We start from the raw sequence: 18,699 nt of genomic DNA, 5'->3' as shown, positions 1-18,699 counted from the left end.
GTGTAATCACCTTTGGCTGGCCCATGACACCTGCACCATATGGAGGAACGCAGGGGGCTGAGCTGAGAACTTAGAAACTTGATGCATGAGTCAGGCCTCCTCTCTTCATCCTATAGCAGCTGGGGCTCCCCAGTACCAAGCTCAGCTTGGTGCTGCCTGGGTTGTCACAGCGGGCAAGTACCTCCACTCCAGCCATCCCATTGCTCCCTGCTTCAGGGCTGTTATCCCCCTGAGGCACAACACATCATGGACATAGCAAGAATGTACAGTGTGTTTATTGGGACTTACTCACTATGTTGTAAGCTCGGGGGTTGGTGAGGAAGGGCTGAGTGTGGGGAAGTTGTGCAAACGGGCAAACCAGTGCTGCCGGACCCACAACAGTCTTTCAAGCCAGCAGAAGTAAAAAGCGCAGTGACCTCCACAAGGTACTGATGGTACTGGGGTGCTGGAACCATTGCTTTGCTGTGTGCTGGGCAGAGCCTGGCATCAAGATGGGGATGGGATCTGCAGCCAAAAACATGACAGACCTTGCAGCATCAGCTTGTCTATTTCATGCTCTCCCTCCCTTTGCCACAGTGGCAGTAAGAGAATGAAAGGCAAGGTCCCAACTAGAAAGCTCTTGCTCTTCTCTTCCCTCAGGCTTTGGCCAGCTTTGGCCCTTGTCCTGAAGCTTCTGTCCTCCCTTTGCTGCCTTGAGTTGAAGAGGAAGGGCAGGTGGGAGCAATATGAGGAGTATAGGAGTGCTGGGGGAAAAGCCGCTGCCTGCTGACGAGCAGCAACACGAGAAACCCCTTGAGGTGAGCAGGGCCTGGTAAGAGGAAAGGCCACTGGGTAACTGCCATGAATAGGAAACAGCAGAGGTTTTTTGCTTTGTTTTGTTTTTCCTATAGGCAAAGCCTGCAGCTTCGCACCTCTCACAGCAGGTCATCCCCTGGGCACCCTGGATATAGCTCCCTTTGTGGCAGAGGATGACAGACAGTTCTTCCCTGTGAGGGCAGAGGTGGAAAATCCTGGGCTGCACTGCACCAGGAGATGGGGGAAAACATGGCCATGGGCAAGCAGAAAGGAGGGGGAAGTGGTTTAGTGATGTGTGTACTCTGTCATGCCATGTCCTGTCCTTTCCCCAAGCAGGACTTCTCTCCCCCTCTCTCTCTATGAGGATGACTGATCCTACCAGGCATAGCAGGTCATAGGAGCCCAGTGGCCCTGACCACCCAGGTTTGGGAGCAGAAAAGTGCCACTAGTGTAATTCCAAGGGATCCCTTCCAGACTTACTCACTCAGAGGAGGCTGCATGCATGTTTCTTTGTCCGAGTGGGCTGCGGGCAGAGGACTGCTCGGATGGCCTCATCAAACACTGTCTTGAGGCCGCGCTGTGTCAAAGCTGAGCATTCAAGGTATTTCACAGAGTCTGTCAGGAGAAAAGCAAGTGCTGTGATAGGGAGGAAGGAACTGACATAGGCAGTGGGGGTACCCATGATACCCAAGAGAAACATGCAAGAGGAATGCCACAGATCACACCAAGCAGACGGAGATGCACATGCATCACCAACACGCTTCTGGCTCACATCAGTTCACAGGCACAACACCCTCCTCCTCGCAGTGCCCGTTGCACAGTGTCCTCAGGCACATGCCACCTGAACACCACTGAGTCTCATCTTGAGATGAGGTTGCAAGTCTCCTAGGCTTCAAGAGTAATTCAGACTGCCTGGCCTCAAGCACCTCTTGTGTCATCTCAGATCACACGGTACTTCCCTTTTTGGGACTCTGTACCTTCAAAATCTCAGACACCTCATGCTGGAAAGCAAAGCAAATTGAATAAACACAGCTCAGGCGATTAAAGCCATTAGGCATTGTCAGGACATGTTTCTCTCACTCAGGCAGCTCACTTCAGGACAAAGCTTGCCAGCCATACAAGACCAGGGTTTGCCTGTTCTCTATCCTCATTGCCAGAGCAGAGCCATTGTGTGAGGCTGGCTGTGCTATCCTGGTCAGACACGCACTCCTTGGTTGAGAACTCCTCCCTCAAGCTGTTTCCCACCTTCTCTCTTTCCTCTCTGTGCTGTATTTGAGAAGAGAGGTTACCTGTAATAAGCATTTGTGCGTGTGCCAAAGTACAAGCAGGAGCTGATGCCCCTGAGATGAATGGTGGGGTGAGACCTGCATACCAGGGGCTGCATGTATGTGCCCCAGTAGTCAGTCAGGGACAGGAAGCTGCAGTTGCAGCTCTTCCTGAGAGATGTTAGAAAACTCACTCTTCCACATCTTTCCGGATGTGGAGGAGAGGCCTCTGCCCACACAGCAGCTGCGGCTTTCACATAAAAACATTGGCAGAGGTAGAAATAACAGAGTAAAAGGGGGGGGGAATGTACAAGCATATATTTGTGTGTTTGTGGGGCCGGAGAGAGGCAGAAAACAGAGGGTTGAGGGGTTGAGGCTTTCTCAAGGAGCAGATCTCCTTCCTGAGTCTCCTGACATGCATTTTGTCCCATGATTCTTGATGTGTCTCCCTGTGTGCCTCAGAGATACAACTGGGAGATACCTCTATGAAAGTCTCATTAGGTTGAGGGGAAGCTCTTACATTCTGCCTCTCTCCTTTCAGGAAGTCAAATGATGTCCTAAGTACATACCGATTTCCTTGGCCAGAGCAAGGCCCTGAGGATATGTAATGGGAGATAGCTTCTTCTCCTTCAGCTTCTCAATGGTGTCCTTATCATCACGAAGATCCAGCTTTGTGCCCACAAGAATTATGGGAGTGTTAGGACAGTGATGCCGTACCTCAGGGAACCACTAGTAAGAGAGCAGAAGGGCAAAGATGTGAGAAAAAGTCACCAATATGGGCATGCACAAAGGAAACAGGCAGCGAGATAGCTTATGCCCTGTCCTTCCTCACAGCCCTTCCTCACAGCCCTTCCATCCAGTGGTGGGCACTATAGCCTGGACAAGGCCAGCCCTTGTTGCTGGGCCTTCTGGATCAAATTCTGTTAAGCAAAAGCACAAGCTGCTCTCAACACTTCACGACTCCCTGAAACCCAGGGAGCAGCCTGAAAATGATAGGAAGGAAATACTATGTTGTTCTCTCCTTCAGTGTCCTTGTTCTTCCATCACTTCCCATCCAAAGGCTGTGGGTCCCTGCTTCTCACTCCCTATGGACTAGTCCTGTGTGTTTGTGCTGTCCTGACTGAAAGGTGCCATTGGAATATAAGCTAGTGGTTTTCCACACAGCTCAATAGCCCAGCAAGATGAATATTAGCCTGTTAATAGGGCTTTCCACCTTCTCTGAGATGGTTCAGAGAAGACATGTTGAAGAAGGTTGATGTTTTAGTTCCTTCTGACTGATGTAAATATTACCGTACCTCTCTGAATCCAGACCTCCCACTGTCAGTCTTCACCCACAGAGCACCACCAATCTCACCCTCCTCAGCCCCTGATGGACCATGATACTCCACCTCACCTTAGCACGGACGTTTTCATAAGATGCTGGGCTGACAAGAGAGAAGCAGATCAGGAAGACATCCTGTAAGTATACAACCATGGCACAGTTAGGATGAGAGCATGGGACTGCATGACAGAGGGGGCAAAGAGGGCAGAGAAGAGCTGGGTGGGCAGCATGTTCCCTCTGCAGCAAAGAGGCATGCTAGGGAAAGCGGTCTCTCAGTGTAAGACAGTCCTGAATGTTGCTAATTGCCTCTAGAGGGGAGAAGGACGTTTGTTCCCCTGACTCATGGTAACCATAGCCACCATTATCAGAAGAACCAAATGTTTAACTATGAGGTTGGGGTTTTTGCGGTAGGTGTACTCATCCTCATGGGGAATGGCCTGACAGCATCCTGTTAATTTCTCACAGAACCCCAGAAAGCTTTCAGGACAGAGTAATTTTGCCTGCTGTTGAGACAGAGGTATGGTCAGCCCAAAAAGTGCACATGCAGGACACAAGTGAGGTGGAATTTTGGGTATCCGCATAAGTGCTTCTCCTGGGCATGGCAGAAATTTGACTTGCATTAAAACCCAAACCAAACCAGCTCTTGTGGGTTTTATTTATTTCACCCAACATAGCTAAAATAAGGGTGTCAGGCCCAGCCTATTCATTTCCATACTTCTATAACCATTAGAGGCAAAACACTTGGAAAACAGTTCCTGCACTTATCCTTGGGATGTGTCCCAGGGTGGATGCAAGCACTTTATTGAGAAATACAAATGCTTGCACTGACTGTAGAAGGAGCCTACACAAACAGCTTATACCAGGTGTCTGGCTTTTAAGTGGCTGAACCTAACTGAAACAAATAGTGCCTACAATTCCTAGCCCTCTTGGTTGCAATGGTAACCTTGAGACCAATGCCTGAGGCAGCAGCATCTTTCTGAGCTTGCCAAGAGACTGCTTGGAACAGCTTCCCCCAGGGAAAGTGTTCTTTAAACCCAAAATCACTCTATTAACGTGGTAAAAAACTGGTGAATCTGTGTATCTGTGGAGGCATCCATTTGTTCCGCAAGATGCTTGGGCTTAGTTGATGTGTCAGCAGATCAAATGCATGTGTCTCCACATCAGATCTCTCTTAAAAGGCAGAAGCCAGAATAGTAGGGTTCTCAGAAATGTAAGAAGCTCCTGCTTCAGCTCCTGAATTCCCTGAGCCAATTTAACTTCACAAAAGGAGGGTTTGGCTCTTTTATTCTCAGGGGTTTTCTTGCTATGTTGCACCAGTAGATGAACTCTCCAAAATACCCTTAGATGCCTTTTACATCAAGGGTTTCAAAGCATTTGTATATCAACAGAGGTACTCAAAAACGGGCAGAGAGAGACAGGAATGGTCGTGTCACTGTTTTATGGCAAATGTTGATTTTTGCACTGGGGCCAAAGGCATATTTGATGGAGGAACAAAGGAGGAGGGACATAGAGTGCTACCTACCGTCTGCGGGTAAGAGAGCGGCCTCAGCCTGTCATAATCCTCTTGTCCAGCAGTATCCCATAGCCCCAGATTTACAGGCTTGCTGTCAACCATCACGTTGGCGGAATAGTTATCAAACCTGGAATTCAGAGACATAGGCCAGAGCTCAAACAGGAGAAGAGGGAGCTCTTCCGTTAGTGTAGCTGGGATTTACTAGTTGCACCTGGGAGCAAAGGGTGGTGATTCCTCTTCTCAGCTCACCTAGGTGATGCTATGAACCTTATGGACTTCCGCCTCAGCATCAGCCTCCTCCCCATCTGTCCTGGGCCGGTGCCTGGCTGCAGCTCTGCCTTTGCCATCTTTCATGCAGATCCATAAAACCTTCAGTTTTCTCCAGTATCCTTCCCACAACTGTGTCTGCTCTGACCAAGTCCCTGTGTTTCTTCTGTACTCTAAACCCCTTCTTTCTTCTTAAAAGTGAAGAAGAAGAACCCATGCATCTGTAGCAGCCTCAGAGCCCTGCACTCCTCAACACTTCTACTGAACCTGAGGCCAATATGCCAACGTGTGTCCCCTTACTCTTTGACAATTCAGTGTGAAATATTTGAGAACAGCTATCAGGATTGCATGCCTGGGAGCAAAGACTTCATAGAAATAAATATATATATATATTAAAACAATAGAGGTGTTCCTCCCTTTTGCTCCAACACAAAGACATTGTGAATGTGCTCACAGCATAAACCACCATTGTGAGGTAAGCTATGCAGTCCAGGACCACAGAACGGCCTCCCTTTTGTGTCTCCAGGCACAAGCCTCAGACAGGAGGAGAAATGGGGTGTGACACACAAAATGCATAGCCACTTCATGGCTACGTGCTTGAAGGGATGGTGTCCTTCCACAGATCAGTTTCTGAGAAAAGAAGGGTTCTTGCTGCCACAGCTATGTTTTGTAATGCCACTGCAAATTGGCCTGGAGAAAATAGTGACACTAAGGTTTCCTTGCATCTTTCCTTCCCAAGAAATCTGAACCCGAGCTGGCAGTCTGACATACTGTGCTTAGCTCCTTTTCCCACCTCAGGAAGCATATAGCATACTCCACATCCCCATGGTGTGATATGAGTATGTAAGGTGTGCATCCCCAAACATAATCCCATGCATTTTGGAAGGACAAATGCATCTGACCACTCAAATTGCTAAAGCAACCTTAAGCTTGTTTCTTATGCTAAGAGTCTGCATGTCTGTCCCAGCCTCATGCATACATCTGCTAGATTGCATAGTGCTTCTCTTCTGGCACTGAGCTGAATCCTGCACTCTTACCGTCAGCGTTAGCAGTGCCTGCTCCAATGATAAGGAAGGAAGTGAGGACTTCTATCTATCCAACTGTCTTTTCTTGGGTCTAGGCCAATTTTGTGCCTGGTTGTTTTGCCTAGCAGGACCCCATCTGTGTGTAAACCATGTATAAACTTAGCAGGCAGACAGACCCTTGGGTGGGCTTATTTCTCCCAAATATCCCATTTATACTAGGGGTTATAAGTCCACTTGTGCTTCTGGTGAAAGGTGACAGATTGGAAGGCACCTTTGCTAGTTTGGCAGCCCTTCCTCTGCTGGCACGGACATTGTAACCCTGCCTTCAGGGTGAACAACAATGCGGTTTTGTACCCCTTTGAATCCTGCTTTCTATGCCTCCTCCCATCCACCCCAGAACCAGTTTATTCCTTTACTCACACAGTGGGGATGTATTCTCCTGGGAAGGCATTGGTGGTGTAGCTGATGAGGAGACAGGTTTTGCCTACAGCTCTGGAAGAGAAAGGAAAACCAGCAGGAAGTTGTGTAGTGCAGGCAGACTTGTTAGGGTGAGATGGGGATGGGGCAATCCTTTCACACTTCTAAGCTAGCCCTGTCAGGAAGCCCCTGGAAGCAGAAATGCATTCACAGGAACAGACAGCACACAGCCATAGGTTAGGCAACTCGCAGACAGAAAGACAGGATGTCACCCAGAAATGTTGTCTTTGAGCACAAAGGCTTGTTTGTACAGTTTGGTACAGAGATCACTCAGCTAAAACACATCGACTCTGAGATGGAGGTGAGAGCCCATTTCCCAGTGCATGCACAGTGCAGCACACTCACAGCCAGGGTAGGTATATTGGTTCAGTGCTGGAGTGCCATGACATGCCTCTGAGCACAGGCACCCCTGCCTGCTTCTGCAGGCACTGTGGCCATGGACCGATGGCACCTCTTCTTGCCTTAGCCACAACACATTCCAGTTTTGCCTGTGCAGAGAGCTGCAGCATCACTGCAGAGAGCTGCAAGCTGCCATCAAGGTGCCTCTCCCTGCAGCTGGTGGAGGCTGCTGGTGGTGTTTCTGTTTCCTCTCTCCTTAGCCTCCCCGCACCCATGCTGCAGCAGGGTGCCGATGAGCCAGGGTAGCAGTATGGACCAGATGGGATGAGAGCACTGGTGTGAGGGAGGTGGGAAAGGAGGCAGTAAAGCTATCAAGAATGTGTTGTGGTCAAGCTGAAGCCTGTAATGTAGAAAACAGGTAAACTGAGGAAGATAAAGCACCCAGGATGGGAGTGGGTAGGAGAATCCTTCTCATGCTGTGCTGCTGCTCCTCAGGTCTGCGTGGCCTGGGAAAGTCTGGTCAGGTTTCAGTTGCAGTATATGTAAAATGGAGGTGGTGGGAACAACCTGCCTCCTCAGCCTGTGTGCACAGCCACAGGATGGGAAGGATGTCTTTCCTTGAGGAGAGGCTGGAGTCCCACTGCTGGGGATGCTCCAACCATCTCAGCTGTACCTGTGAAGTCCCCTGTTACAGAACTGCATCGCTGCCTTTTTTTGTGCCCTTGGCAGGTACAGTTTCTTTGCCCTTATTCACAAGCTGTCTGCCTTGGCCACTGCTCTGTGGGGAAGCTGAGGGGGAAATAAAGCTCTTCAGCATGCTCTTACACTTATTTCTTCCTGCTGCCACCTCCCTTTCTTAGATCCTCCTCTCCCTTCTCTTTCCCAGCTCCCTTACTTCTCTTTTATTGCAGAGGTATTGAGGGAGGGCCACAGAGGCTTCCTGAAGTTCCACAAGTAATGGCTCAGGAGATCTACAGGACTGTGGGTGAGTCAGTCATGCACAGGGGGATGGTTCTGAACCAGTGCAATTGAACAGAGAGGAACGCAAAGGGTCAGTGAAGAGGTGAAGGTTACTACCAAGCTATGAGAGAAGAGGTGAGGTTACTGGGGCTGAGCTCAGTGCTAATATGTCAGTGATGGGGGATATAGGGCCAGAATAGCTATGGGGCAACATCAAGGGGCTTAGCTGAGTAATGGCAGAAAGTCCTGTGGTCACTAAGGTTGAGGCAAGGGAGGGTCAAGGCTGATGTGGCCGGGAGGGGTGTGAAGGGTGATGGACCAATTGCTCAGAGCTGTGGGGGGATAACCGGACTGCTGCATTGCAAGATGGTGAGAGGGGAGGTGTAGTGCACAGAGAAGCAAAACGACAGGACAGTAGACATTTAAGAGTTTTGGTCAGAGCAGTTGAAAGCAGGATGTGTTGTGGGGTTAGCCATGATAGGAGGGGAATGCTGCCTTGAGGCATAGCAGCCTCAAGTGTAATGTGCAGGGGGAAACTGCAGGGTTAACAGAGCAACAGAGAAACACCCAGCTCTAGCCTGAAGCCCTCAGAGGACTTTTCTTAAAGGTAATGGTTTTTACTGGGGGCTCTCTCCTTCCTTGTCCCTTCTCCCCATCCCCTGGCTCCAGCCCCGGAGAATATGTCTAACATGTACTCCTATGTTGCAGATATCTTCTTCCCCAGGCGAGTTTTGAAGGAGGAAGTGACTGTGGGGAGCTGGGTTGCTGCAAATGTGTTTTCATCTGCTACCTGATAGCTGCCCCAGATAGGAGCCTGGTCAGCTCCTTGCTGAGAAAGGAATTAACCTACTCCATGCCCAACGTGGATTCTCCTCCCCCACATCTACTTATCTGACAGGGCAAGAATAAGTCCTGTCCCTTCTGCCCTAAGCAGTACTGACTGCTTCCCTTACTAAGGGCTTAGATCAGGCCGTTTCTAGGGATCACGGGATATAGGCAGTGACACCATCACACTGTAAAGGCAAAGCTGTGCTGCCTCTCACTCCTGAAGTGATATACATACTCAATGTAAAGAGCTTGTTCTCCTTGTGCCCACAGAAAACCCTTGCCAAACTCTCTCCCCCACACTCCGATGCAGTGATACTGTGCTGAACACAGAGATTCAGGATCATAGTGCTGTGCCCTCTCCCAGTCAGTCCCAGTGAGCAGATGGCTTTCAAGGAGCCATTCACCTGCAGGAGAGCACTTGCACTTGTCGGGTTTTAAATCTGACTCCTGCGTACAGGTTGAACCTGGCAGCAACACCATCACCTCCTGTGCTGGGACAGACCTGACCCACTTTCCGTGCCCCTTTGACAGATGCCCTTCAAAATATCCTCTTCTACTTCATTCCCAGAGAAAGGTCCCTTGCTCTGGGGAAGGAAGAGCGAGATGGAGGGAACGCAGTCTGCAGGAGGTCAGAAGCAAAGCTGGGGAAGGTTCAGCAAGCAGATGCCCTCTTTATTGCCCCTTGTGACCTGCTCTCCCTCCCAGCATCCACAGCAAACCTTTGGGTACCTACCCATCTCCCACCACCACACACTTGATGGCTTGCATGTCTCTGGAGCGGTGGCAGAGGTCAGCACCTGGAGCAAAGGGAAGTCAGGCCAAGGCAAACAGCAGGGAGAGATGGGCAGATCTGAGTCTTGGCCCTTGTGCTGCAGTGAGCGGCAGGTTGGAGGGAGGGAGGAAGTGGAAGAGGGAACTGTATTTGACAGCCACCCTCCGGTTCCTCCTCCCTTCCCACCACAGCAGCAACCCTGCGGCCGAGGCCGTTAGCTGAAGGCGGGGCATGCATGACTGCATGGTTGGGATGATGACTACTGCAATATCTTTCTTCTCCGCCTGTGTCTCACCCATTCCCACCCCATCCCACATGGCTGGGGGCACCAAACTGCTTTTACAGGGGAGCTGGACAAAGGTTAGAAGCAGGTGAGAAAGTGGAAGGGTGGATTTCCTCTTTCCTCCTTTATCATCCAAACTTTGGAGGAGGTGTAGGCAGGGAAGAGAATCTGAACTTGAAGTAATGGGGTGATGAAGGACAATGATTTTTCATGTCTTCCCAGTGCCCATGTGTGTCAATGGCAAAACATAAGAAACGGTGTTTTGTGTGAAGGCTGAATCAGGAAGTTATAGCAGCCTCTAGGCATCCCATGCCCATGCCATCCCTATCCTTTCTCTCTGGTGGCAATAAGGTCCTGCTCAGATTGCTAATACGAAGAAGTACTGTGTGAACCTCTGTGTTCACCATGAAGTGGAGCAAGTGCTCCAAGGGATGCAACGAACTGTTTTAATGCATGTTTCCAGTACTATGACAGCCAAGACTGGTGCATGAGAGAAGCCCTGCAAACCAGCATCTCATACTCACCCTTTCCCCTACTTCTGTACAAACGCAACCAGTGGGAGCTGCTGCCAGACCTCTTCCATCTTGTTGTTGAATCCCAGAACAGTTCAGGTTGTAAGGGACCTTAACGCTCACCCAGTTCCAACCCCCTGCCATGGGCAGGGACACCTTTCACCAGACCAGGTTGCTCCAAGCCCTGTCCAACCTGGCCTTGAACACTGCCAGGGATGGGGCAGCCACAGTTTCTCTGGGCACCCTGTGTCAGGGCCTCAGCACCCTCTTAATAAAAAATTTCTTCCTTATATCTAACTTAAATCTCTCCTCTTTTAGTTTAAAGACATAACCCCTTGTCCTGTCATTACAGGTCTTGCTAAAAAGTCTGTCCTAATCTTTCTTATAAGCCCCCATTATGTATTGAAATGCCACAGTAAGGTCTTCCCAGATCCTTGTCTTCTCAGGCTCAACAATCCCAACTCTCTCAGCCTTTCTTCATTGTCCTTCAAAACCAGAAGAACTGTAGAGCTAGGCAGCAAGAAAAAGAAGCAAGCAATACCCTAAGAAGGAAGAGACAAGGAACAGAAAGATTGCAGGAGACTCTACTCCTTCCATTCCCTTCTTGAAATGAGGATCTGCCTCTTCTTCCTTCTCCTCCCATGCAATGCTAAGCCTGAAAAAGTGCATATATGGGCACATTTGTGTGCTCCAGCCTGAACTGATGAGTGGATGGGCAGGAGATGCCTTCTAAAGAAGAAGGGATGTGGTGACACAGGATTAACTACAATTTCCAGGCTTTGTCAGGAGGCCAGTTAGACCAAGAACAGTGGGATTCCAACTGGGATGTTCCTGAAGGAAGGAACTCTGAGGGAAAGTGTTTCTCCAAAGGTTAGTGACCTTTAAGCTGCTGTAGCAGTGGGAGGTTGTTGTTGCTCAGGAGGAGAGCTCTGCTCTCCAATCCATCACTTGGCACTGGCTGCAGCCCAGAAACCTTCAACTGTGGAACATTTCCAAGTCTTGAGGCAATTTCAGAAGCACAAAGTGACCAGCTGTAACCAGGTGTTCCCTCTGTGGGTGGTAGGGAAGGGGGGGGAAGGAAACCCACTGCCTCCTCTTCAAGCGAGAGCAGGAACAAGCCATAGGAATACAGGTCAGAGGAGGACAGAAGTGAAAGTGACAAAGACTGTTAAAGGGAGGAGCTGGAAAGGGCAGGCAGATGCAGAATACAGCATGCCAGGAGATAGGACTAAGATGAGAAGGCAAGTATATCTTGCTCCAAAGGAACATCTCTGTCTTCAGCAGATCTTTTCTCTGAAGATTTCCAATAACCCTTTTGGACCTGGGTAGAAGTAGGGTGGGAATAACAGGGAATGAACATCTGGGGTGGGAATGATGTCTGAGCAGAAAAGAGCTGGGGAGATCTGAAGAATGAGTTTTACCTGTGACAGAGCCACAGTCATGTGAGGATACTGGGGCTTGGAACAGGATTCAGGCTAAGGGAGAACGGATGGAAAACTGGCCAGTAGCACAGTAGGACCTTGTTGGCAGGGATGAACAAGGACCACTGACCTACTGAATCCAGTGTGCACTTTTGTCCTTGTAGTCTGGCATATGGGCTTGTGTGACTGGCAGCGTGGAAGGAGCTGGGGAAGAAGACAAGCTAAAAGTGGTGTTGAGTGTTGGTGAGACCCCATGTCTGGATGACCCCTGTGTCAAAGGCACTGTAGCTCTATATAGCCAACAACAACCTACATAAGTCCTGGAAAGAAAGTGTATCTCCAATCCCACTCCTGGGGTGACTCTATAAACATCCCTCCTCCACCAGTGCCTCTGTAAGAGGGAAGATAGCGATGTACATAAAGGCTTTTAGGGTGTTTCTTTCCATCACTTTTAAATTATTAAAATTGGGATATTATATTCAGATGACACACATTGTAATAACTCTGAGAATAGGCACCTGCTACAGTGAAACATCTCAGTCATACAGGCTGCAGGAAAGAGAAAGCAACTACAGGAAATAGGCCCATAACCCCAAACTCAGCACATACAGGTCTGTTTCTGCTTTAATGTCCTCCCACACCACCAAGAGGTGCTCTTGACATGAGTTTCCTTCTGCATGTGCAGCAGGGCTGAGGGCAGGCAGTAAACCATATGGGGTTTCTTGTTCCCTTTACTGAGTTTGAGGAAGATGCTAATGGGGAAGAATTGCTCAGTGAGACAGTTCTGCTCTGAGAGATTTCTGGTGCCCTGGGCACCAGATCTGAGTGGTCTGGGTTTGCATGGCACTCATGTGGGATGGTGGGCAAGGGAAGAAATGCATGATACCATTCCCAGATTTCAAAGCAGCAAGGACTGCCCCATCTCTCCCTCTCTTTCTGTGGTGTTCTGCTTCCTCAGTGAGGATGGGAAAAGGGCAAGAAGGCTCTTTCAGAAGTGATGGTTGCACTTCACAGTAAAGCAGGAGCTGAGCAGGAAGCTTGTCCTTCAGCACAAACAGTAGCGGCAGGAATCTTTTCCTAGGGAGAACACGAGTCTCATTTATTTGCGCATGCAGGGCATGGCCACAGCAGGTATTCTCATTACCCTCAGCCCTGATAGGATTTATTTTATGTGAGCTATCACTCAGGAAATCCTGAGGGGCTGTGAGACCTTTTCTATGTGTGCTGAGCCTCCAGCAAGGAAGAGAGTTATCTGCTTCAGCCTGGCTGGGCTGCAAACTGTCCCCACTTGCTGTATTCCCCTTTTGCATTATCCCACTTCCCCATTCACACAGCTTTGCACCATCTGCCCCTTGCTTTTAGTTCTTGCTTTGCTGCTTCTCTTCTTCAAAGCTCCCACCCCTCCCTGTTGCCCTCCTCTCCCCTTGCTGCTGTGGTTTCTCACTGGCTGCCATGCTTCTTTGAAAAGCCTGCCCTGAACTCAAAGCTCAAATCATAACTGAAGTGGGATGATTCACCTCAGGCCATGATGTTCCGCACTCTCTGTTAGAGTGGTTGTGGAATTGCTTCCTACAGGGTCTGTATCTAACATGGCCATACCAAGGGTTGCTCTAGCCTAAATTTACCCTGACAAGCAAAAGCTTAGGAAAAAAATATAGTTTCCAATACAGCCTCACTGGACACAAACTACCTGCATTTATAACATGGCTCATAAGCAACTCAGTTTGCAGATAGTGTTTACTGAGTCTTGGACCTGCCCTGCCCATGGACTTTTCTGGAGACCAGCCCTACTACAATAAGGGACGTGTGGTCCATTCCTGACACACTGTGTCATGGAGGCCTCTCTGTCTTCAGAATGTGACTGTTGTCAGTTTGGAGCAAAACAGCAGGACCGTTGCCATCCTCCTATCTGGAACACTGAAATATGTTCACCTCTTCCACCTCTTCTCCACTGTGTACCTAGGTAAGCAGAAGACCATGGCAGAGACCTTTGGGCATCATGTTCTAGTTCTTTGTGATGGCTGATTCATTCTTGCTCTTCCCTCAGCTGAAAAGTTGTTTGCAGACTCTAAATCATACTGGGTTTTTATGGCTTGGTCTTATCTGGTTCTCTGTACTTCTGCAAGTCCGCAGTGATCCTTGATATGGGTTTCCATTCTTACAGTCATTTTGTTCTCAGCCAGTGACAACTGCCACCTCACTGATACCAATCTGTTACTTAATGGTGATAAATACAGATCAATATCTGTCTGTGCATGCTTTCCCAAGAGGTGCTCAGATGGTTCAACAGCATTTTTCACCTGCCTGTTGCAGAAGGGAGGTAACAGGGGCTAGAGATTACCCATGTTAATTATAACTTGAGTATCAATGGTTCGACTTGACTCCCCTGTCTGCTGACACTCTTCACATGTAATCAGATGTTAGATAAACTATGTTTTTGTAAAACCAGATCGAATACTGTCAAGCTATGGTATCTTCTAGGAAGGCTGCTTCAGGGAAGTGAAAAGAGCTGTTCAGAGTACTAAGGAAATCTACACCCGTAGATTTTAGTCACTTAGATTGGCCACTCTGTTTTACAGGATCAGTATTTCCTGAATTGCCGAAGAAAAATCTTTTGCATGTCTTTTACCATTTTTTCTCAAAGGCACAAAGCTTCAGCCTTGCTACACTTCTGAGTCCAACAAAACAAATCCTTCTGGCTTTTCATGGAAGTTCATCAGACTCTGTGTGACCTTCCTGTAATCTTTATGTGAGTTGTGGGGTTTTTTCCCTGTGGCCTTTTGTAATCACTGACTTCCTATCTTTAAAACACACTCTTTTTCCTTGGATTAGTAAAAACAGTTGAGAATAGACTATTCCAGGTACTTTGCACCAGTAGCTTTACTTACTGCCTGCATGTTTGTGTCCTGAGCTACTGCTCTGCCTCAGTGTTGCTCCTTACTGGATAAGGATTACTTTATTCCAGTTCTTATATGAAAAATCCTGCTGTTGTCTTTGCTTTAGTATTGTTTTATCTTGTATCCAAATACTGTGTGTACAATTTGTAAACCCCACAATACTGTGTAAGATGTGCTACACTCTCTCCTAACATCCCTCAGCCCAGCCTGAATAGCAGCCTACACCTCCTGAAGGGACTATTGAATCTCTACAGATCTGCACTTTGTCTCTCTGTGGATAGTTGTGGGAACACAGCTGGCATGTTTGGCACAGAGAAATAAATGTCACTTTGTCCCTGTCTTTATCCCCTTGAAGGTAGTAGCAAATATTTATATTTCCTTCTTATTTACGCAATTATTTTAAGCCTATACCAAGTAGTAGAAAAGGCACCAGTGCTGTTGGTTTAATATTTTCCTTTGTGGCCACCAGAATAACAGATATTTCCAGCTCCAGTTTAAGTCTGTGTACAGACAGGGAGCATCCTGTGAGAAAAAGTGGTTCATAGCACAGGAGGCACGGGGATCAGCCTGGGGTATTGATCTGCCTGACGAGGCATGTCCATGCCTGATGAGCTGAGAGCTGCTGGACCAGCCTGAATGTCCCCATTGCACACACTCCCAACCCTTGCCTACACAGGCCCAGCCTGTGATAACCACAGCTGGGAAGGATGTGCAGTGCCAGAAACAATTACTGTATCTAACCCCAGTTCTGTACCAGAAAAGCTGATTTCCAGGGATCTGCTTCTTCCTGTCCCTCTTCCCAACAGCTCTGGAGGCACAAGAGACACACTGCTTTACCTATGGACTGGTGGGTGTGAAGAGGAGTGATAGGAGGGGACAAAAAGGGCCAAATACCACCCCAATACAACCCAAGACATATCTGACCTTTTCCAATCTCCTCTCCCCTCCTCTCCTCCATTTCCTCCCTTCATTTTTTCTCATTCTCCTCTTTCTCTCTTTGTTTTTTAACTTGAAATGAGAGGGTTGTTTTGTAGGCCTTTCACAGTATTTTCATGCCATAACCACAGAACATATGTTATTTACCTTAAGGGCATTTCCAGATGCATTGCTTGCTGAGGTAGTGTTGGTATCCACCTGAGTTAACCACTAATCTGTATTGCCCGTTTGGGGTGCTCAAGCAAACTGACATTGTTTGCATCTAGGTTTTCTTAAAAGAAAGACTTCTTGTTTTGCTTCAGGGTAAGTCTGGAACCAAACTGGTTGGTGCACCATACAAATGAGTGTGGGACTAAGGACCTGGAGAGGGAGACATACTTCCCTTTCACTTTGGAAATAATGGGAGATGCTCTAGAACTAGCTTAGAAGTATGATTCTGTCTCACTTCTTGTGTACCCTTATGAGAAAACAACTCACAGGGGCTTAATTTTTGCATGAAATACACTTATGTCATCTTTTAATGGTGCATTACCCATTCAGACTCTTCTGGATGAAATACCTGAGAGCATTTAGAGTGCATTAAAGCCAACAACTGTTAAAAGCAAAGCTATCAGAACCAGGAGAATGAAAGTGGCGAGTAAGGTCTCAAAACAGGGCAGTCAGGGATTCCAACAGACAGGTGGGAAGAAGGCAGCATCAAGGAGTTAAGAGATGAAACAAATATGGATCAGAGACAAAGGTACAGGTTTTGCATTGCTCTCTGAGTGGCTAAGAATACCTCTGCAGTGCACAGAGACATCCATTTTGGTCTTTGCTTGTGGTTTGGCCTGCCCACAGAACAGCCCTGATCGAGAGCTTATACATGTCACCTACGGTTGTGGCAGGCAAGACCAGATCTCTCAAGGAAGTCCTTTAGGTTGGTGTGTCTGCTTGATGTCAGCTGCGAGACTGTTAAAAAAATATTTTTTTTTGTGGAAAACAGTGATGGAAAGACTGGAGGTGACACATTGGACTCAGTGCAGGAACTGGGACATGGTGGACTGTGGGGTAGTAAATTCTCCTGTGATGTGGCCCAGAGTCTCAAGGTAGAAATTGAGTTGACAAGGGGTGGGCTCTTGGCAATTTGTGACCTGAAGGCAGGCCTCTGATAAATATTAAATACGGACATTGGGTGTTGTCCTGTTTTCAGCTGGGATAGAGTTAATTTTCTTCCTAGTAGCTGGTGCAGTGCTGTGTTTTGGCTTCACTCTGAGAACAGTGCTGATAACACACTGATGTTTTAGTTGTTGCTAAGTAATGCTTACCCTGATCAACGACTTTTCAGTCTCATGCTCTGCCAGTGAAGAGTGGCACAAGAAGCTGGGAGGAAGCAGAGACAGGACAGGACATCTAAGTCAAACCAGCCAAAGGGGTATTCCATACCACAGCACATTATGCCCAGTACATAAACTGGGGGGAGTCACCCAGAAGGGACCACTGCTGCTTGTGTCAGACTGGGTATCGGTCAGCAAATGGTGAGCAATTATACTGTGCATCACTTGTGTTTATTGGTTTTTCCTTTTCCCCTTCAGTTTTATATTCTCTTCCCTTATTATTTCCCTTATCATTATCACTATTATTAGTAGCAATAGTATTACATTATACTTTAGTTTTTAAACTGTTCTTATCTCAACACATGGGGTTCGCATTCTTCCGATTATCCTCCCCATCCCACTTGGGGAGGGAAGGGATTGGCCAAGTGGTGCTTATTTCCTGGCTGGGTTTATGACATGGCAGGTGTAACAAAGGCCAGGGTGGACATGGGTGTCATGGTCTGAAATTAGTTTGTATTAAATAAAGCTTTCTCTCTTCTCTTTCCTTTTATCCCTCCCAGATAAGCTTCTAGCTGCTTCTTTGAAAATATTGACACTGACCACAGGAAGTGAGTGCTAAATGTTTACCACTGACTCTTCCTAAAGATCACAGGTTATTTTTGACCCTGCCTACAACTGCCTGTGTGGATTCATTCTGGGTTTCTGCCACCCCTTGACATCTTTAAGGTTGGGATATCCCCCACTCTTCACTGAAGGGTCATTGGAGTGCTTGTCCTCTCCAATAATGTCACTGAAGCTATGGCATAACCACAGGTTAGAGCAAACACAAGGGACTGAGAGAAAGGGAGGGCAAGCTGTGCTTTTGTGAGGTTAAATGGCCCTAGAGCAATGGACCTTAGCTAGAGTTTTCAGCCAGATCCTACTTTCACGTCAAGCCTTTTAAAGAGCCACTTATCCTCTCCAGAGGATCTCAGACCAGACTCAGTTAATGGGAATGTGGGACGATAATAACACTTTTCTAGTGAGTCAGGGACTTTCAGCCTCATACAAACCTGTTCTAAATGGTGGCAAGCTTACAGAGGTTCTAGCTCTGATTGCATGACAAGTCAGAAGGACATTTCTTATTTTTCTACACATGCAGTGCTCTTGCAAACTCTACCTTGCTGTCTCATGGAAGAATGCTGGGTAGAAGTCTGAACTTGTTTTGTGGTCCTGCTCAAGACCTGCTGTGAGTACAGCAACAGGTCATGGAGCTAAGGATGTAGAGTGCTTCAGAGGTGTGTGCTCATGCACAGAGAGAAGCCACCCCTTTACAGCTTCAGCCCTGATAAAGGAGACAAGAGCCCTGTTTGAACATCACACCTGGTTTGAATTTTACCTTGACCTATCATTCAATCATTAGTTCTTCTGGTGCTGACATGGTGCTTCTTTCTTCCCACATTGCCTATATGAGAGATCTGCCACATAAATCCCATGGCAATCAAATAACAGCTCAAGAGGAAGCATACAGCCTTCTGGGGCTATGTGGAGGGAACAGGGGAAAAGGGGCACCCCTCTGCCTCACAGGTGAACAGAGCAGCACAAATGCTTTCAAAACTGTCCTCTAAGGCCAGGTCCCCAACCAGCAGGGGTACCGATAAATCTGAGAGAAGACTTCCCCAGTTCATTCCATTCTGATTTACAAGGCTTCCAAATAAAAACAGCTTGTTAGTGGGAGAAAAAGGAGCAAGACTCAAAGTCACTCAGTGGGCAGTGACAGAGGGAAAGGAAGGGAG

The 18,699-nt window shown here is 48.0% G+C and overlaps 1 protein-coding gene across 2 annotated transcripts; it reads right to left on the bottom strand.

Moving 5' to 3' along the window:
* Positions 1 to 256: 256 nt before the first annotated feature.
* RAC2 (Rac family small GTPase 2) lies at positions 257 to 9,736 on the bottom strand. 2 transcript variants are annotated; one of them, XM_005150376.2, is made up of 7 exons: positions 9,524 to 9,736; positions 6,607 to 6,678; positions 4,904 to 5,021; positions 3,454 to 3,516; positions 2,630 to 2,789; positions 1,276 to 1,410; positions 257 to 504 (listed from the first exon to the last, which is right to left on the bottom strand). In XM_005150376.2, the coding sequence occupies exons 1-6, from the start codon at positions 9,556 to 9,558 to the stop codon at positions 1,280 to 1,282; spliced, it is 579 nt and encodes a 192-aa protein (XP_005150433.1). In that variant the 5' UTR covers positions 9,559 to 9,736; the 3' UTR covers positions 257 to 504; positions 1,276 to 1,279. The 2 variants fall into 2 exon arrangements, with proteins under 2 accessions (XP_005150433.1, XP_030905810.1); XM_031049950.1 differs by having other exon boundaries at positions 1,280 to 1,410.
* Between the last annotated feature and the right edge of the window lie 8,963 nt (positions 9,737 to 18,699).

The sequence above is a fragment of the Melopsittacus undulatus genome, chromosome 5 (assembly GCF_012275295.1).
Source record: "Melopsittacus undulatus isolate bMelUnd1 chromosome 5, bMelUnd1.mat.Z, whole genome shotgun sequence".
NCBI lineage: Eukaryota > Metazoa > Chordata > Aves > Psittaciformes > Psittaculidae > Melopsittacus > Melopsittacus undulatus.
The sequence above is the reverse complement of the archived record's forward strand: the minus strand, read 5'-3'. Positions and strand labels throughout refer to the sequence as shown.